This window comes from Bison bison, unplaced genomic scaffold (genome assembly GCF_000754665.1).
Source record: "Bison bison bison isolate TAMUID 2011002044 unplaced genomic scaffold, Bison_UMD1.0 scf7180017864238, whole genome shotgun sequence".
Taxonomy (NCBI): domain Eukaryota; kingdom Metazoa; phylum Chordata; class Mammalia; order Artiodactyla; family Bovidae; genus Bison; species Bison bison.
The window spans coordinates 2,386,997-2,407,019 of NW_011494810.1; the positions used below are offsets into that span (position 1 = coordinate 2,386,997).

A 20,023-nucleotide genomic window follows, 5' to 3' on the forward strand; every position below is an offset into this window, starting at 1 on the left:
CCCTAGATTTCCTGCCTGAGAAGCTATACAACCCACATGTGACCCCCAAACAGTATTTGGGCTATTCCTTCCTAGAAGTGGCACAGGATAAATGACACAAGGCTGTCTCCAGAATTCAGATTCATATGCAGAGCTCAGATACCTGGCCTCCAGCAAGGCAAGGCTTAGAAAGTGCCCCAGCAAGAAGCAAAGCTTAAAAAAAAAAAGCATGTGAGATCTCCAGGGAACTCGGCAGGGGCGTGCCACCCTCTCACGTGGCTGGGGCCGTGCCATGAGGGCAGGGGCCTTTGTGCTCTCAAGATAGCGTGGGGTGGTCAAAGGAGGCCTCCTGGAGGAAGAAGGCCAGAGGGAGAAGGCCCAGTGCCCTGAGGAGCACGGTGAGAGGCGCCCTGAAGGGACCAGGCGTGGGGAGGTGGAGGAGAGAATACTCCTCGAGTGCTGGGCCCAGGAGTCCAAGCTAGACCTGAGGGCACTGGGAGCCAGGCAGCATTTAGGAAGGGGAGGGATGGGTTGTTTGGGGATGACAGAAAGGGCCGAATGGGCCCAGGTAGGGCCATGGTTCAGTGGGAAGATGCCAAGGCTGGCAATAGACAGGAGCTGTGAAATGGAAAGGACCAAGTGACTGTTAGAACTGTTTTCCAGCATAAAGGCAGGCCGACCAACTAGGACTCTTGAATGGGAAAGCAAGGAGTTTGCCCATCTGGCTAGAGTAAGGTCCTGGGGTGGGGACCAGGCTGTGGGCATGCCAGGCCCCAAGGTACACAACTGCCCCAGGATGGGGGAGGGGTCGGAGCGCATGACTCAGGAGCCAGTCTGCGGTCAGAGGCTCACACCCAGCTGACCGGGACAGGCAGGGATCATCTGCCCTCAGGTAGTCTGAGGCCCCTGCCTGGCCCTAGTGGGGTACCTGGAACCCTCCCCACTCCATTCTAGCTCCTTTACGGTAGGCAGGGCTCCCCTCCCCCAGGCCTGCAGCTGCCTCTCTGGACAGAGGGAGGGGGAAGTGGCCAGAAGGGGAAGTGTGAGGAGTTCCCCTCCTGCCCGTCATCAGTCTCCGCAGGTCCTCGGAGTGTCGGCCCTGGGGCCCGACCGCGGCCATGGAGCCTCTGGAGACCCCCGTCAAGGACGGCATCCTCTACCAGCAGCACGTCAAGTTCGGCAAGGTGGGGACCCTAGCTGCGCGGCGGCCGCCTAGGACAGGTGGTGGGCCTCTGCCCCAGACTCGGACAGGCCGCTAGGATTGGGAAAAAGAGGGTAGGCGTCAGGGTGGGGAATCCAACCTGGGTGTGGAGAAGTTCAGCCTCAGCGAGACCTGCCTCATTTACAGGTGGGAAGCCAAGAGCGGGGAGCCGGTAATGCCACCCTTGAGGCAGAGCAGAGGTGAGGGGCTGGCTAATCCAAAAGCCTTCCATCCCATCTACTAGTGGCACTGTGGCCCCTGAGAGGGCTGGAGGCTGAGCTGGAGGAGCCCCTAAAAGGGGAGCTCCATCCTGCTGAAGAGGGCTCGGCTCTTCCCAGCCCTGTCCTGAGGTTGCGGGCCCTGCACACTCATAGCTCAGCCGCAGCTGCTGCCCAGGCAGATAAACCGTCTGTTTCCTTTGCTCGGAATTATTTGCATGTTTCCTTCCTTGCCATCATGAGACAGAGGCCTCCCTCCCACCCCACCCCTTGCCCCATGGCCTAAGTGACCTTTTCTTTGCAGGCGGTGGGGGTACCGACAAAGCAGGGCTGGCAGGTGGTCTGCTGTAGCCACTAGATATTATCCAGTAGAAGCCCCAGCCTCGTGCGTTCTCACAACCTTTTGTTTTTTAGGTTTTTTTTTTTTATTATTTACTTGGCCATGCTGGGTCTCAGGGGCGGCGTGCAGGATGTTTTACTTGCCGCATGTGGGATCCAGTTCCCCGACCAGGGATCAAACCCAGGCCCCTGCATTGGGAGCATGGAGTCCTAGCCACTGGACCACCAGGGAAGTCCCCCCTCATGACCTTTGAGAGACGAAGATACTAGTGCTTATGGGGATCACAGTTGGGAAAGTGTGGGGGTAGATGTGAACCCAGGGCTGACTGACTCCAAGTACAGACTGTCCCCCTTGCCAGGCCAGCTCTGGCAAGGCATCCTGGGCTTCCCTGGTGGCTCAGACGGTAAAAAAGCTGCTCAGACAGTAAGGAATCTGCCTACAGTGCAGGAGACCGGGTTCAACCCCTAGGCCAGGAAGATCCCCTGGAGAAGGAAATGGTAACCCACTCCAGTATTCTTGCCTGGAAAATCCCATGGCCAGAAGAGCCTGTCTGGCTACAGTCCATGGGGTCACAAAGAGTCGGACACGACTGGACACTTCACTTTCACATGGCCTGAAGAGCGGGGAGGCGGAGGCCACCCTGGGTGGCCAGGAGCACTGGCTGAATGGCTTGTGTGGGGTTGAGATGCAGGTTGGGAACTGCCACTTGAGGGTCATCTCCCCCATTTTTATCTCCTGCAGAAATGCTGGCGGAAGGTATGGGGTCTACTCTACGCAGGAGGCCCCTCGGGCGTGGCCCGGCTAGAGAGCTGGGAGGTCCGGGATGGTGGCCTGGGGCCAGCAGGTGACAGGTCTGCGGGGCCTGGCCGGCGAGGAGAACGGCGGATCATTCGCCTGGCTGACTGTGTGTCTGTGCTACCGGCTGATGGTGAGAGCTGCCCCCGGGACACTGGTGCCTTCCTGCTCACCACCACGGAGCGAAGCCACCTGCTGGCCGCAGAGCACCGCCAGGCATGGATGGGCCCCATCTGTCAGCTGGCCTTCCCGGTGAGCACAGGGCAGGTGGGGAAGGCATCCAGGGGCGGGCTGGGGAGACCATTTCACCCACACCTTGTTCATCTCCATGCTCATTCACATCCCATCACTCAGCAAGCACCTAGAAGCCTGGGATACAGGCCAGAAGCCCGCAGAGCAAATCTCAGATAGCCATGAATGCTATGGAGAATATGAGAGGCTGAGTGGGACCATGAGTGAGTGGGGGGATGTTAGACAGGAGGGTCCAGGAAGGCTTCTCAGGAGAGGACAAATAACCCACCAGGCAAAGATCTGAGGAAAGAGTGTCCTCAATACCAGTCTGAGAAGGCTCCTGAAAAGAGGGAGCAGCATGGGCAAGGGCCCTGAGGCAGGGAAAAGCTTGATGTTCAAGGAGCAGAAAGGCCATTGTGGCCACAGGCTAAGGAGGGAGAGGGGACCCAGGAGGAGGCGACGGTGGAGAACTTGGTGGGAGCCACCTGAACCTGCCTTGGGCCACTTGTGGAGTCTGGGCTTTTATTCTGCTCAAGAGGAGAAGCCTCTGGGGAGTTGGACCCAGAAACTGAGTGTTTTAAAGCTTTGCAGGGTCTCTGATGGGCCAAAAGGAAATGAGTGGCAGTTCCTCAAAAATTAAACAAAGTTAACATATGACCTAGCAATTCTCCTCCTAGGCGTAGACCCAAGAGAACTGAAACAGGTGTTCAAACAAAACTTGCATGAGAATCTTTAGTGCAGCGTTGTTCACAGTAGCCCAAAGATGCAAACAACCCACATGTCCATCAACGGATGAATGGATAAACTGAATGTAGTTTATCCATACAACAGAACATTACTTAAAAAAGAATGAAGCACTGATACATGATACAACGTGGGTGGACATTGGAAACATGCGAAGTCAGAACAACTAGACACTAAAGGCCACACTGTGTGATTCCATTTACATGAAGTACCCAGAATAGACAAATCCATAGTTACAGAAAGCAGCTTACTGGTTGCCAGGGCTGAGGAGAGGAGGGAATAGAAAGTAAAGACTTAATGGGTACAGGATTTCCATTTGGAGTGATGAAAAAGTTCTGAATTACATCTCCATCCACTTTATTTTTTTTCCCATCCACTTTAAAATGGTTAAAATGGTCAGTTTTATGTTGTGTATTTTACAATTCTTTTGATTAAAAAAAAAAACAAAACAGGTAAATAAACAGGAGCAAGAGACCAGTGGGAAGCCATTGCATTTGACCCTGGCTATGGAGAAGGCAATGGCACCCCACTCCAGTACTCTTGCCTGGAAAATCCCATGGGCAGAGGAGCCTGGTGGGCTGCAGTCCATGGGGTCGTGAAGAGTTGGACACGACGGAGCGACTTCACTTTCACTTTTCACTTTCCTGCATTGGAGAAGGAAATGGCAACCCACTCCAGTGTTCTTACCTGGAGAATCCCAGGGATGGGGGGGCCTGGTGGGCTGCTGTCTATGGGGTTGCACAGAGTCTGACACGACTGAGGTGACTTAGCAACATGGTATCCTGGGGCTTCCCTGGTGGCTCCGATGGTAGAGAATCCACCTGCAATGCAGAAGACCTGGGTTCAATCCCTGGGTTGGGAATATCCACAAAGGAGGGCACGGAAACCCTGCTCTAGTATTCTTGCCTGGAGAATCCCATGAACAGAGGAGCCTGGCGGGCTATGGTCCATAGAGTCACAAAGAGCCAGACACTGAAGTGACTTAGCATGGTATGGCACGTGGTTTCATGGGCCAAGGTGGTCATGATGGAGATGCTCAGGGTCAGAGCCTGAAGAATGTTGGGGAAGATGGAGAAAGAGGTCAAAGATGGGAGGAAGAGTGGCCATTCACTCGTGGATCCCACCCTTGAAGCTCCCACCCCTTTACTGCTCCAAGGTATCACAGGGACACAGACAGACTGGCCCAGGCTCTGGCCAACCTCAGGGGCGATGGAGGACATCTTCACGTGTGCCCTTGCTTTACAGCTCTCAGTACCCTAAAAGGGGCAGCCGGTGGGGAAATAGGCTCAGAGTGGTGCCCAGGGCCTTGCACTGTGTCACGGGTGGAACTGGGACTGGCACTCAGGTCGCTGGGTGCCCTTGCTTGTCACAGACCCCAGGGAAAGGATATGGGAATGGGGAGGAGAGACACTAACCTCTGGCCTTGTCCCATTCCCTAGGGCACAGGGGAGAGTTCCTCAGGATCTGGGGAGGCAGAGGCTCGGCAGAGGAGCCTGGTCCCCATGGAGGAGAACTCCATCTACTCTTCCTGGCAGGAAGGTAAGTTGCAGAGATTACAGAGGCAGCCTTAGCCCCAGCACACCCGGGGCGGGAAGCTTTCTGGGACCCCACCCAGGGAGTCTGTGCTTGTGGCCCTCACGGCCGGTGCTTGCAGTGGGCGAGTTCCCGGTGGTGGTGCAGAGGACGGAGGCAGCCACCCGCTGCCAGCTGAAGGGGCCCTACCTCCTGCGGCTGGGCCAGGACGCTATCCAGCTGAGCGAACCGGCCAATCCGCAGGCGCTCTACACCTGGCCCTACTGCTTCCTGCGAAAGTTCGGCTCCGACAAGGTGAGGTGCTGGGTCGCCGCCCCGCTGGTCCCGCAGGGAAGGGTGGCGGGTGGCGCGCGATTCCTGAAACCGCTGACTCCTCGTACCGCCCCCTGCCCAGGGCGTGTTCTCCTTTGAAGCCGGCCGCCGCTGCGACTCGGGCGAGGGCCTCTTCGCCTTCAGCAGCGCCCGCGCCCGCGACCTGTGCGGGGCCTTGGCCGCCGCCATCGCCCGCCAGCGGGAGCGGCTCCCGGGGCCCCGGCCCTGCCCTCTGCCGCGGGCCACCTCGCTGCCCTCGCTGGAGCCTCCAGGCGAGCTGCGGGAGGGGCCCCCGCGGCCCGAGGCGTCCGGCTCGCGGAAGATGCGCGCGGCCGAGCCCGGGCCACAGAGTCTGCCGCCGCTGCTGGGCCCCGCGGTCTCCGAGGAGCCGCCGGCAGTGCTCTACGCGTCCGTGTGCAAGCGGGCCAGCGTGCCCCCGAACGCCGCCGCCGAACACCTGTACGAGAACTTGTGCGCGCCCGACGCCGGCTGCCGGAAGCTGGTGGAAGAGGGCCCGGGCGGCGGCAACCCCCCGGACAGCCCCATCTACCACAACAGCCAGGACCTGGGCTGGCCCGGCGCGGCCCACGACAGCAGCCTGGAGGCCCAGTACCGGCGGTTGCTGGAGCTGGAGCTGGCGGATAACGGCGACGAGGCCTCGGGGTCTGGCCGCCCGGGTGCGCACTCAGGCTTCAAGGCCAAGCTGGTGACATTTCTGAGCCGAGAGCGGAAGAAGGGCCCGGCCCCCTGCGACCGGCCCTGAACCACTTGGTGTGGCCGCCCGAGGAGAGGAGGGCACTCTCCCTGGGACAAGAGGGCAGGGGGGACAACCGACATCTGGGGACGCAATCCTCACACTCACTCTAGCCTGGAGTGACAAGGTAGGAGGCCTGGGGAGGCCCCCCACCCGACCCCCGTGTATAGTGTACAGATTTGCTGGCAATAAAGCCTTTTTAGTTCTCCTCTCTGTCCAGCCTCCTGGCCCACAGTGCTATCTCCTCCCTAAGGGCTTCCCTGGTGGCTCAGATGGTAAAGAATCCACCTGCAATGCCGGATTCCTGGGTTCCATCCCTGGGTCGGGAAGATCCCCTGGAGGAGGGCATGGCTACCCACTCCAGTATCCTTGCGTGGAGAATCCCATGGACAGAGGAGCCTGGCGGCTACAGTTCATGGGGTCGAAAAGAGTCATACATGACTGAGCGACTAAGGACAGCAAGGGTCCAGGCAGTGGTATGCCCAGGTCCACACAGATCCTCAAACACGGGTTGCAACAAACACCAGTGCCCTGTGCTGGGTTCCAGGGACATATGTGACCCAGCGCCGACCTCTGCCACCCTTAGGTTCAAGTCCACTGGAGCAGGCAAGTGGAATACAGATAATTATGGCTCCATGTGGTCCTGTGCGGTGGAAGTGACTCAGACAGTAGTAGGGCAGAGGGAGAAATAAGGCTTGCTGATGGGTGATGTACCCTCTGAATTGAGCGTAAAGGGGAGGCAGGGCTTCACCAGACTGGCAGTGAGCCCTGGAGCTTTCCAAGCTGAAGGTAGGCATGGTGGTTGCAGAGAGCAAGGGAAGAGCATGAACCAGAGGGTTCCTAGGGGTTTGAGGTTGAGTTGGCCACGCATGAGAGGTCTGATCATCCTACAAGGAGCTGGGTCTCATCCTCAGTGGAGGAACACAGTCAGACCAGGGAAAGCTGTGTGGAGGCTGATTTTGAGGGACCAGAAAGCCTGAGCTGAGGAGGAGTGGGGGAGGGGCAGGAGGCAGGGACTTCAAAGATGTGCACACCCAAAACAGTCTCCGCTGAAACTCAAAAATGCACAGACACTCCTGGGGAGTCCCTGGCCTCAGTCTCTTCTTTAGCCGTGAAGCATAAAGATCAAATTATACACCAGACATGCATTCATTCGAGTCTTACCAATGCCTATTTTGTGCCAGGCTCTGAGGACCCATGGCCGTGTTCATGACAGCCACAGTCCTGTTTTCAAGGAGTCCACATTCCAGAAGGAGATAAGGAGTCTCTCGAAGACTTCATTGGCTGCCTTACTGTCCTCTCCTTACTGCTGCTCCTGTCACCATCCCTGGGTCTCCATGCATACAAGCATCAATGCCCCCAAAGATCCAGCCTCCTGGTCCCTTGACCTCAGCACCACCTCAGCTGCTCACACCTTTGACACATCCCAAACTTCATCTTTATGATGGTGACGCTCCATTGTCACTTCACAGTGACACTGTCTTATTTCAAGTGTCTGCCACTGGCTACCTCCTCTCCTTCCAGCCCACTTCCTCTAGTGTTGCCTATGTGGCTGCTCTCCATTCTCACTGACCTGCACTGACCCTTTTCTCATTATCTGCACTGCTGCTGCTACTGCTAAGTCGCTTCAGTCGTGTCCGACTCTGCATGACCCCATAGACGGCAGCCCACCAGGCTACCCCGTCCCTGGGACTCTCCAGGCAAGAACACTGGAGTGGGTTGCCATTTCCTTCTCCAATGCATGAAAGTGAAAAGTGAAAGAGAAGTCGCTCAGTCGTATCTGACTCTTAGAGACACCATGGACTGCAGCCTACCAGGCTCCTCCATCCATAGGATTTTCCAGGCAAGAGTACTGGAGTGGGGTGCCATTGCTTTCTCCCATTATCTGCACTACTCCAGTCCATAATCCCATCCTTGCCCTACTTGGATTCTGCCTTCTGCTCCCCTCTCCTTCCATCCTATTTTTGGGGCAAAGTTCCCAGCCTCAGGTGAACCCAATTCTCTGTGCCACCATATGAGAAATTACCATAACCAGGCTGACTGCGTTCTCTTTAACGATGTGATCTCAAACCTCAAATAGATAGGCTGTCCATGCTGCCCAGAGATCCTGCATGCCACAGTGGCTGCTTTTCTCCTCCCCAGGGCTCTCATAGCTTCTTCTCTCCATCCCTGACCATTCTCACATTTCTACTTGGGAAATGGTAGCCAACAGAAGTGAGCATCCTTGACCTCCCACTGCTTCATCTACAAGAGCAGCTATATCTGCACCAGTCTCCCTCCTGCCCTACAACAGAAGAGTGTCTGCTCCCGTCTCCTCTCATTTCCCCATGGCTTGGCAAACAGAGCTCTACCCTCTCTCCTTGACCTGTTAATTCCATCATCATCATCATCATTTCCAGCCACACATAAATATGCTCTATAGTTTCTTTAAAACAAACCTCCCCTCGACCTCTCGTTCTCCTTCAGCCACTCCCCCATTTCTCTCTTCCTCTTCACAGAGAAATTCCTCAAAAGAGTTGTTGATTACTCTCATTTCCACTTTCTCACCTCCCATTCTCCTTTCAACCAAATCCAATCTCCTGGTGGTCTCCACAACTCCATTCCATCACTCTTATTAGGGTCACCAACCTCCTTTTTCCCCCAAACAAAAGCAACCTGGACTCTCTTTGTGATCTAGACTCTCCTTACTTCTCAGCAGCACTCCACACCCCTTCTTGGAATGTGGTCTTCACTTGGTTTTCCTCCTCCTCACAAGTCTCTTCTTCCCAGACTCTTCTGTCACCTTCCCTGCCTGAGTTCTGTGCGGGACTTTGGCATCAGACACAGTGTATTCAACCCTAGCTGCATACGTAATCACCTGTTGTTCAGTTGCTCAGTCATGTCTGATTTTTTGCGACCCCGTGGACTGCAGCACACCAGGCTTCCCTGTCTTTCACCGCCTCCCAAAGTTTGCTCAAACTCATGTCCATTGAGTCGGTGATGCCATCCAGCCATCTCATCCTCTATCGACCCCTTCTCCTCCTGCCCTCAATCTTTCCCAGCATCAGGGTCTCCTGCAGTCAAGTTGGCTCTTCACGTCAGGTGGCCAAAGGATTGGAATTTCAGCATCAGCATCAGCCCTTTCAGTGCAAATTCAGGATTGATTTCCTTTAGGATTGACTGGTTTGATCTCCTTACTGTCCAAAGGACTCTCAAGAGTCTTCTACAACACCACGGTTTAGAGGCATCAATTCTTTGGCGCTCAGCCTTCTGTATGGTCCAGCTTCCACACCTGTACATAACTACTGGGAAAACCATAGCTTTGACTATACAGATCTCTGTTGGCAAAGTCATGTCTCTGCTTTTAATTATGCTGTTTAGGTTGGTCATAGCTTTTCTTCCAAGGAACAAGCGTCTTTTAATTTCATGACTGCAGTCACCATCTGCAGTGATTTTGGAGCCCAAGAAAATAAACTCTATCACTGTTTCCATTGTTTCCCCATCTATTTGCCATGAAGTGATGGGACCGGATGCCATGATCTTCACTTTTTGAACGTTGAGTTTTAAGCCAACTTTTTCACTCTCTTTCACTTTCATCAAGAGGCTCTTTAGTTCCTGCTTTCTGCCATAGGGGTGATGTCATCTTCACATCTGAGGTTATTTGTCAGTTTTCTCCCAGCAATCTTGATTCCAGCTTGTGTTTCATCCAGCCTGGCATTTTGCATGATGTACTCTGCATATAAGTTGAATAAGCAGGGTGACAATATACAGCATTGACGTACTCCTTTCCTAATTTGGAACTAGTCCATTGTTCCATGTCTGGTTCTACTGTTGCTTCTTGACCTGCATACAGGTTTCTCAGGAGGCAGGTAAGGTGGTCTGGTATTCCCATCTCTTTAGGAATTTTCCACAGTTTGTTGTGATCTACACAGTCAAAGGGTTTAGCATAGTCAATGAAACAGAAGTAGATCTTTTTCTGGAATTCTCTAGCTTTTTCTATGATCCAACAGATGTTGGCGATTTGATCTTTGACTCCTCTGCCTTTTCTAAATCCAGCTTGTACATCTGGAAGTTCTTGGTTCAATTACTGTTGAAGCTTGGAGTAGAGCCTTTTTAAAATGCCGATGCCTAGGCCCACACCCATGGTTTCAAATTTCATCTGTCAAGGCAGGCCTTGGGCACCACTTTTTCAGCTCCCCAGATAATTGTAGTATGCACCCAAGGCTGAGAACCACAGTCCTAAGTGAGTCAAGGTGGTCTCCAGATCTCACAGGCCATCTAAATATTGATGACCTGTAAATCTTGCCCCTGAGATCCAGATTTAAGATTCCAACTGCACATGAGAGTTCTAGGTGTCTAAAGGCATCTCCAAATGTAGTGTGTGAAGGGAGGCTGTGGGGAGGTGCATTCTGTGCTATCCCATGGTGTTTGTGGCCACACAGGACAAAACCCAGAAAAATGTTGGAAACACCGAGAGACACATTTCAGCCCTACTTACAGACGATCCTCCTGACAGGCAAAAGCTTCCCATGATTGATCAGGCTGCTTGCAACAGAGCAAGCTGAGGCTAGGAGGAGTCAGGGTACCTTCAGCAATGACCTCTTGGCCCCACAGTGGCAGGTCAGCTCCTGCCACCTCACAGAATGCCAGAACACACTTGAGGTTACCCAGAGAGTCAAGATCTTGGCCAGAACTGGGATCCAGGACGCTGGGTCCTTGGTCTGGCATGCTTCTTTTAAAAACTGTCAAAAAATAAAAATAAAAAAAATAAAAACTGTCTTCTAATACTTTTATAATTTTACTTGTAAAAGTAGATTTTACTTGATTTTTCCAAATCTTTATTTTTACTTCTTTATTTGATGGCACTGGTTTTTAGTTGTAGCATGTGGGATCTAGTTCCCTGACCAGGGATCAAACCAGGCCCCCTGCATTGGGAGCGAGGAGTTTTAGCTACTGGACCACTAGTGAAGTCCCGTAAAAGTAGATTTTAATCTATATGTGATATATGTTTATATATGGCATGAGGTGGACCCTTGTTTTTTTTAGACAATAACCAATTGTTCCAACACAATTTATAGAATGGTTTTTCTTTCTATTTTAAGCAATTGAATGTTCTTTTTAAATTTATTTTCAGTGTATATTCATTTTTAAATTGAGTAGTTGATTTGATTTATAATGTTTCAAATATACAGCAAAGTGATTCAGTTATATATATATATGCTAAGTCGCTTCAGTCGTGTCCGACTCTGTGCGACCCCGCAGACGGCAGTCCATTAGGCTCCTCTGTCCCTGGGACTCTCCATGCAAGAATACTGGAGTAGGTTGCCATTTCCTTCTCCAATGCATGAAAGTAAAAAGTGAAAGTGAAGTCACTCCTTCGTGCCCGACTCTTAGAGACCCCATGGCCTGCAGCCCACCAGGCTTCTCCGTCCATGGGATTTTCCAGGCAAGAGTACTGGAGTGGGGTGCCATTGCCTTCTCCGATATATATATACATGTATGTATATATATGTATGCATACATATATATGTTCTTTTTCAAATTCTTTTCCATTATGGGTTATTACAAGATATTGAATATAAATTTCTGTGTTATACAGTATGTTCTTGTTGTTTTGGCATGCTTTTTTTTATTACAAATCTAAACCTTTTTGTTTCATGGCAATTTTCATGAGGTTCCAATCAGAAAGTAGAAGAGAAAGTCTTTGGAAACGCCTAGGGACCTGGCCCTGGAGCTACAGGTATCCTGACCACCAGGGGGCACTGTGGCCTAGCCCACGGCCAGTTCCCCCCTACCCAGCGGCTGCCTGTGCAGGGAGCTCTGGTGGCCCCATCTAGGTCTGAGCCCTGCAGGAGCCCAAGGAATGGGATCCCTGGCTCTCCCTGTTGGAGGGCTGCCTGGAGCCCCAGGCTGCCACTTCTTCCTTTCTTCATTTACTGTTTCACTTTCTCAATCCTTCCTTCATCTGTTTATTCATATCCGCTGTGTGCAGTCACTGGGGAGACGGTGAACAAAACAGACAAGACCCTGTTCTCAGAGGACTGACTTTCTAATGCAGACAAAGGGCAATGAAGAAACAAACACTTAATATAATGTCAAATGGTGGTAAGTGCTATAGGGAAAAAGTAAGGCAGGATAAGGAACTAGTGCATCATGCAGGTGAGGTGTCAGGGGCTGCTGTTTTAGATAGGATGATCAAGAAAGGAGGCAACATCTGAGCAGAGACCTGAGCACAGTGAGAGAGCCTGTTGTTTTAATATCTGGGAGAAAGTGTTTCAGCAGAAGGAGTCGCAAACACAAAGGCTCTGAGGCAGGAATACCTTTGCTGTGATGGAGGAACACTCAGGAGGCCAAGTGACTGGAGTGGATGGAGTGAATGAGGAGGTGAGGGACCCAGTTTATTGTGTCTTGGTGGATGCAGTTTATTAGTGTCATGTACATCTGAAACACTTTACTTTCCAGTGTGATACCAGCCCACTGGAATACTAAAAGCTGAGGGTGATTTGATGTGATCTCTGCTTTAGGGAATGGCAACCCACTCCAGTACTCTTGCCTGGAAAATCCCATGGGAGGAGCTTGGTAGGCTGCAGTCCATGGGGTTGCTAAGAGTCAGACGACTGAGCGGCTTCACTTTCACTTTTCACTTTCATGCATTGGAGAAGAAAATGGCAACCCACTCCAGTGTTCTTGCCTGGAGAATCCCAGAAATGGGGGAGCCTGGTGGGTTGCCGTCTATGGGGTCGCACAGCGTCAGACACAACTGTAACGACTTGGCAGGAGCAGCAGCAGCAGCTGCTTTAGAGGGACTTTGGCTGCTGCAGTGAAAGAACTCTGGACTGGGTAAGAGTAGTAGCAGAGAGCTCTATTAGGAGACTGTTAAAATGTCCAGACATGAGAGAAGTGGCAGGGACATACATGGAAGCCAAATGTGGAAGAAATTCTGAAGGTGGAATTTGCAGAATCTAAAGTATGAGACAGAAAATAAAGGAAGGAAAACGTCATAATTTTTACTGGACCAGGCAGATGAATAATGCTGCTCTTTTAATTTTCTTTTTTTTTTTTTACTTTACCAAAGTGAGGAAGGAGTTAGGGAGGTGGAGAAATTGCAAGTTTAAATTGACTGATGCTGAAGCTCCAATACTTTGGCCACCTGATGAGAAGAGCTGACTCATTACAAAAAACCCTGATACTGGGAAAGATTGAAGGCAGGAGGAGAAGGGGACGACAGAGGATGAGATGGCTGGATGGCATCACCGACTCAATGGACATGAGTTTGAGCAAACTTTGGGAGATGGTGAAGGACAGAGAAGCCTGGTGTGCTGTAGTCCATAGGGTCACAAAGAGTTGGACACGATTGATCAACTGAACAACGACAATGATGATTTGAAATAGACATCCTAGGTTTGACGGACTGTTGGATACTGGAGTCTGGATTTGTTGGGGAAGGCCAGATCCGGACATATAAGTTGGGAGTCCTTGGCATATAGGTGTTATTGATAGTCACAGAACAGAATGGGGTCCCAGAGAGTGAATGTAGAGAGGAAAGAGCTGATGACCATGTTGGAAAGCAAATGAGGAGCTGCAAAAGGAGGTGGAGAAGGAGAATTCAGTAGGGCAGGAGGCAGGATGGTGCAGAAGAAGCAGTCAGTGGGACAGGATGAAGCCACGGGGAAGAGGGAGTGTACCCTGACCAGAGCTGTTTCTAGGTAGGGAAAGAGGAAAGCTGAGAAATCACCACTGATTGAACAACCTGGAAATAATTAGAGACCTTTTGAAGAGGGAATTAATTCAGAGGACTGGTGGGGACAAGAGCTTGACTGAATGGGTTCAGGAGAGAATGGGAGGAAAAACGGGGAGGAAGGGTAATAAATAACTCCAAGGAATTTTACCCTCAAGGAAAGTAGAATAAAAGAATAAAAGAGAGATTGCTGAAAAGTGATATGAGATCAAGAGAAAATTTCTTTAAAGATGAGAACTCATACATCAGTTTATGTAGTGAAGGAAATGATGCAGAAGAGGATGAAATATGATAATAGTGGAGAGGGGAGAATAGCATTGGCCATGCCCTGAGGCGTGGACATTTGTTCACTCACTCGCAAACCTGGGTCCTTGCTCAATTTCCCCCGCTGCCTGAGCTAGCCGCCTGGGCTGAGCACTGGGTCAAAGTGGGGACTCTGACACCCTTATTGGAGGCGCTGCCGATTCTGGAGCGGGTAGCAGGACATAGCCCATCAGGATAGTCGGCAGTTAGGTGGGGACGCTGGGCTGCTGGCCGCTGACTGCGAGGGGTCGGCGGTAGGAATAGGTCAGGATTGAGTAACGATTGGGGCCAGAGCCAAGGGTCCCTACACCTGTGTCGGCTGTCATTTTCTGCCTTCGGTGGAATGTTCTGCAAACTTAACTTCATGCTCCCCCTTGTCCTCCTCAACTAAGCCCACCTCGAGGTTCCCCACCCCCCGCCACCAACTCTCCACCAAATCCGTCCGATTTAGAAATTCTGGAGCCGCCGATGGATGTGCCTTACGGCAAACTGTGCCTATCTTCACGACGGCCCTGTGAAGCGAGTAGTATTATCCCATTTTTCCGAGTTGGAAACTAAGGTTCACAGACGATTCAGATCCAGATCTGTCTGGTTCCCAAGTAGACCTTCTTTTCCCTCCGCCAGCTGGAGGCGCAAAGGGCCAGGAAAGCGGAGTGTTAGGCTCGCAGACTAGGTGTCCAGCAGCCGAGACCCCGCCCAGACTCCGTCCAGGCCCCGCCCCACCGACGGGACCAAGGAGGGCTGTGTCTTAGAGCCCAAAGCTAGATGGGACCTGATGATTGGGTGGGGCGGAAGGATTGGGTAGGGCTTCCCATTGCCCGGCGACCGCGACTTTTGAAGGGGGCGGGGCATCTGGCTCCGCCCCACTACGCGGGCTCAAAGCGGATGGCAGCCGCGGGGGCGGGGTCAGAACTCGGGCGGCGGATCCCAACGCGGCTCTTTGGAGCCCGCCGCGGAGCAGCGCCCCGGTGGGGCCCAGGAGGTACTTGGGACAGCGCGGGGCATCTCGGGCCGGACCAGGCGGGGGGCAGAGGCCTAATGGGGACCCCAGAGGGGGCTGAGGGTCGTAACCAGCTCTGCAGTTCCTCCGAAGGGCCGTCGCCCCTACCCCCGCCCCCGCCTTCCTGCGGCGAAGCCGGCAGCGGCGGGGCTGATTGGCGCCTGTGCCGCTTCCTGCGCCTGGGACTCGGCCAGTGCTTGGGGCCCAGGCGGGGGCCCAGGGGGAAACTGAGTCACGTTGGGATGGTAGCAGTCCTGTGTGGGAGGCACCACCCCACTGGGCTGCAGGATAAATCCTCTTCCTGGCCATGCTTTGGAGTCCCAGCCCCCACCATTCCCCCAGGGGCCGCGCCCCCGCCCAGAGCCCAGCGCTCCCAGGGGTCCTGCCCTGGCTCTCAGTAGCTTCGACTGGGCTTGGAATGGCTAGGATTCGCTCCAGCCGCCTCCCTCCGCACCCCTCCCCCTCGCGGCCCAAGCCCCCGTGTTCTCTCCGAACAGTGTCAGTTTACACGCCTTATATAGTCCGAGCAGGCTCCAGCCGAGGCCTGCCTGTGGGGACCTGGGGGCGGGGGAGAGGAGCGCCGGCCCTGGACTGGCATTGCTGTCCAGACCAAGACTCAAGACTGGCTGGGAAGGAAGTCATGCCAAAGTAGTCCTGCTGTCCACTCCTGGGTGAGAGGAACCTTAACACTGGATGCGGGCTCCCTTCACCCCCCCGCCCCAGTCCTTTGGGGAAGGGGGGTTGCCCCTGTCTTTCCAAAGTCAGTCTGCCAGCTAGCAGCCCAGCCCGACCTAACAGGGTGCCTGCCTACCCTCCCCCTGGGTGTGCTCAACGTCTGCCAGTGCTTGCCTGGCACTAGTCCAAGGCTGGTGTCCAGAGTTGGGACTGCCTGTGCACCCACCGTGCATCACTCACCTTTTCTCTCCTCTCAGGAGCAGCACTATGGATTCCTTCAAGGTGGTGCTGGAGGGGCCAGCACCTTGGGGCTTCCGGCTGCAGGGGGGCAAGGACTTCAATGTACCCCTCTCCATCTCCCGGGTGAGCCTAGGTTGAGGGAAGGGTTCCCCTGGGGGTCCCTGGGTACTCAGATCTCCAGTGGGTGGCAGGAGGAGTCTGAGCAGGAATGAGCCGAGGTCATAGACCAGGAGGTGTCCAGGTCCAGAGCTGTGGGCATTTGCCACAAGGACTCCCAACTTGGTAGATACTGGGAAAGAAGCCCTCAGACTTCCACAGCACTACACTGCACCTTCTAGGCTCAGGAGTGTGCCCATTCTTCAGGAGGTGAGCCTGCGGTCTCCAAGAAGTGTCTATAAACTGCTTGAGGAGCAATGTTTGGTGCTAGGCCCCTCGGAGGGCACTCTGACTGCAGGAGCTCACTTCATCCTCATTGCCACCTAAGGAATAGCAACTACCACCCTGTTTATTCAAATGAGATAACTCAAGACTCATTGAAGGAACTCTTTCATCAGTTCCATGGCAAAGCAGGCATGGGGCTTCAAACACAGGGATGGCCTGCAGTTTTTGTGGGTGAATAAGGTGCTTCTCTCCAGCCCAGGTGAGGACTTTTATCCCATTCACTGGTTCCATTCAGGATGCAGTGGTCTTTGGGTCCCTAGGGCTCTGACTTCAACTCCCGGGAGCCTGTCCTGGTGAGGGTGGAGCTGGAGGCTGGCTCCTCCCTGTGGCAGGGGGATTGCCTTATAAGCCCAAGAATGCAGCCCCATGCTGGGATAGCCAACTGGTGGCTGGAGTCTGCAGAACTAAAGAAGGCTGGCCTAGGCCTGGAACCCTGAACCCCATCAGTGGGCCCCTCAGCCGATCACCAGGCTGTGGCTATGACTGTGGGATCAGTTGTGGGACACAGAGAACAAAGTGCCTGCCCTGAGAGGGTGAGGCCAGCCCTTGGGTTGGTGTCTCTTGACTGTAGTCTGGGGGTCAGGAGTGGGTGGGGACTTCCTGTCCCCATATCCGCTTGTCCAGAGAGGCCCATCCAGGCTCCTGGTGGGCAGCTATTGGCATGAAGCCCAGGGCAGGCACAGCCTGGAGGGGCCTAGAGAGCCCAGCTTGAGGGGGCCCCAAGGTAGAGTCTGTTGTAGTTGGGCTTGGTGGCCAGGACCTGCAGGCATTCACTGTTCCCAGGGACCCTTCCGTGGGATTTCCTGGAAGCTGCTCTGCCAGCAAGGTAGCTAAGGGCACTGGTCTCCCTACTATTTACACCCAGCCTGTACAGAATACTCAAGCCTTGCCAGCCCTGGGAACTCATCCTATACTCTGCTTCCTGAGAAAGTGCTGGTCAGTGTGGCTGGGAGCTTGGCTGACCTCTGAGCCTCAGTTTCTTCATTGGTGGGGATGGCCAACAAAGCAGCCTAAGGGATGGACTTTCAGATGTGGCCTGTTGGGGGCACTCTGAGCTCGGGCTCTGTTGTCAGCAGCCCCAGCATGTGGGTGGGGTCACTGGCTGAGCCCAGCCCTGGAGTTGGACCTAGGCCCTGGTGGGTGGGAGTGAGGGTGGTCTTTGCAGAGCTGGGTTGGGCCCCCTCCCTCTCTCCTGACCCAAGCATGGAGGAGGAGAGGGAGGGGCTAGGGCTGGCTGGAGGCCCAGGCCTGGGAGATGAGGTAACGTCTGGGACTTGGGGGTTGGGCTGCTCAGTGGAGCCCTCAGGCTGACTCACCCCCTACTCCGTGTAGTGTCCAGCCCCCTGGCTTTTCCTCTCCTTGGTCCCTTGGGCCTCCTTGCTTTTCTCTGCAGACACACCCCACCCCCCATCCCCAGGTCTCTTCTGCTTCTGTCTCCACCTCTGACCACTCCTCTGTCCCTCCTGTGTCCTCCTGTCCTCATCCCAGAGAAGGAAGTAGTTGCCAGTTCCCCATCCCCTCTCTGGGAGCCAACAGCTCCAGCTCAACCTGAGACTCCCACCTCCATGGGCTTAGCCCACACTTCCCCGGAGCGAGCCGTGTGGGTAGGGAGTGGCCAGACCAGATTTCCCTTCTACTGACTCACTGTGACCTTGAGTAAGTCACTTCCCCTCAAGGGCATCACTCACCCATGCCCATTATAAGGGGTTGAATTGAACTAGAGGTAAGATAGGGGATCCAAGCCCCAAAGCCAGCTTGAGGGTCAGAGAATCTTTCCATTCAGAGGGCTGACCTCTGAGCCCCAGCTCTCAACAATTCCCTGGTGGCTCAGATGGTAAAGAATCCGCCTGCAATGCAGGAGACCTGGGTTCGATCCCTGGGTTGGGAAGACCTCCTGGAGAAGGAAATGACAACCCACTCCAGTATTCTTGCCTGCAGAATTTCATGGACAGAGAAGCTACAGTCCACGGGTTAACAAAAGAGTCAGACACAACTGAGGGACTAACACTTTCACTTTACTTTTCTCAACAGAGGTGCCTTAATAGGGTGGAGCCTGAGCCTGCCTCTTGAGTTGCTAGCTAGGCAACTAGAAGCAAGTTACTTAACCTCTCTGTTTTCCCATGTATAAAATAGGTATATTCCCAGGCTCTCCTCCACAGGGTTTTTGGAGGATTCAGTATGTGGTAATACTAGGTACTCGATAAATATAAACTGCTGTTAGTACTTAGCAAGTAAAGAAAAGGCCACCCAGCTGTCTTACCCTTCTGACTTCTGAAGCATGAGGTAGAGCCATCAAACCAAGCTCTCCCTTCTTGCCCTAGTGCCATCAGTCTCTGGGTCTGACCCCTCTGCCACCTCTCTGGAACCTCTTACCGCCTGAACTCAGATTCTGAGTGTCGGCCCACCGAGGAGCCTTATGGGGTCACAGGCAGCCTGTACTCCGCAAACCTCCCCAACTTGTGAAGTGTGGTTCTACCCCCCAGTACTTCCGCACAAGCCAGCTCAAGGCCAAGCGCGTTGCCAGATGGCCAGGCAGACCTGCGGGCTTAGACTTACCAACAGCAGTGCTACTTCTGCCTGTGTTGTTGCCACTAGGCTAGAGGGCTGGGAGGGCCCAGTTGGGTTCTTCAGGGTCACCTGTATCCAGACCCTGGGAGATACCCCACCCTGGGCCATAAAACTGGTGCTTCCTAACCTTGAGAACAATTCTTTCTGCACTTGAGGTCTTCATAAGTAATTGGATTCTCTCACACCCTAGGCAGCCCATTCCTCTCTGTTTTCGCCAAAGCCCCCCACTTCCCAGAAGTCATCTTCATGGTTTCAGCTCATGCATATGCCACAAGCACACATGCACATTTCATGCCCACATGCACAGGCCAGAGGGCAGGTCTGGTGGGTGGAATGGCCTGGGCAAGAGGCCAGCAGGGGCCTCAAAAGCTTTGGTCGGAGCTGAGACACTTGGGTTTTAGCCTGAAGGTGGCTATGTGTTGATGTCAGCAGCTTCTGAAACGTGAGGAGGGTCCCTGGAGGTGAATGAATGTATAAGCGGAGTGTTTGAGGTGATGGTGAAGCTCAAGGGAGCCCCACCCCCTCCCAGATGGCTTTAGTATTCAACAGTAGTCCAGAAACACATTGAATGAAGAGACCCCTGGGTTCTGCGAGCGGGGCAGCTGAGGAAGGGCAGGGTTGGCTGCTGTTTGCCTGAGTTTGGTCTGCAGAGTCTTGGCCCTTCATGACCCTCCATCTCTCCATAGCTCACCCCTGGAGGTAAAGCTGCACAGGCTGGCGTGGCCGTGGGTGACTGGGTACTGAGTATTGATGGAGAGAACGCGGGGGGCCTCACACACATCGAAGCCCAGAACAAGATCCGTGCCTGCGGGGAGCGCCTTAGCCTTAGCCTCAGCAGGTAAGCCTGAGCTGAGCAGCCCCGGCAGGTGGGCGTGCCCTTGGGCGTGGCCCATCATCACCACTTCCCCTTCTCTTCTAGGGCTCAGCCTGCTCAGAGCAAACCGCAGAAGGTAGGGGATGGTCTTGGGATAT

General features: G+C 53.9%; 2 protein-coding genes across 4 annotated transcripts in view; both read left to right on the top strand.

The window, feature by feature from the left end:
- Nucleotides 1–268: 268 nt before the first annotated feature.
- On the top strand, nucleotides 269–6,401 carry DOK3 (docking protein 3). The gene is made up of 6 exons (XM_010846543.1): nucleotides 269–377; nucleotides 1,052–1,163; nucleotides 2,480–2,785; nucleotides 4,948–5,047; nucleotides 5,163–5,335; nucleotides 5,436–6,401. The coding sequence occupies exons 2-6, from the start codon at nucleotides 1,098–1,100 to the stop codon at nucleotides 6,114–6,116; spliced, it is 1,326 nt and encodes a 441-aa protein (XP_010844845.1). The 5' UTR covers nucleotides 269–377; nucleotides 1,052–1,097; the 3' UTR covers nucleotides 6,117–6,401.
- Nucleotides 6,402–15,004: 8,603 nt separating this feature from the next.
- PDLIM7 (PDZ and LIM domain 7 (enigma)) overlaps nucleotides 15,005–20,023 on the top strand; it is a 20,198-nt gene continuing 15,179 nt past the window's right edge. For 2 of the 3 annotated variants that reach the window (XM_010846544.1, XM_010846546.1), the window contains exons 1-4: nucleotides 15,005–15,109; nucleotides 16,060–16,165; nucleotides 19,738–19,889; nucleotides 19,971–20,001. In XM_010846544.1, the coding sequence (XP_010844846.1) occupies nucleotides 16,070–16,165; nucleotides 19,738–19,889; nucleotides 19,971–20,001 (279 nt within the window). In that variant the 5' untranslated portion in view covers nucleotides 15,005–15,109; nucleotides 16,060–16,069. The remainder of the gene's footprint in view (nucleotides 15,110–16,059; nucleotides 16,166–19,737; nucleotides 19,890–19,970; nucleotides 20,002–20,023) is intronic. The other variant, XM_010846545.1, reaches the window with a different exon arrangement.

Coding starts and splice junctions, on each gene's coding strand:
- DOK3 (XM_010846543.1), top strand. CDS start 1,098: ATGGAGCCTCTGGAGACCCCCGTCAAGGACGGCATCCTCTACCAGCAG. Junction 1,164..2,479: donor AGCACGTCAAGTTCGGCAAG/GTGGGGACCCTA, acceptor TATCTCCTGCAG/AAATGCTGGCGGAAGGTATG. Junction 5,336..5,435: donor GAAAGTTCGGCTCCGACAAG/GTGAGGTGCTGG, acceptor CCCCCTGCCCAG/GGCGTGTTCTCCTTTGAAGC.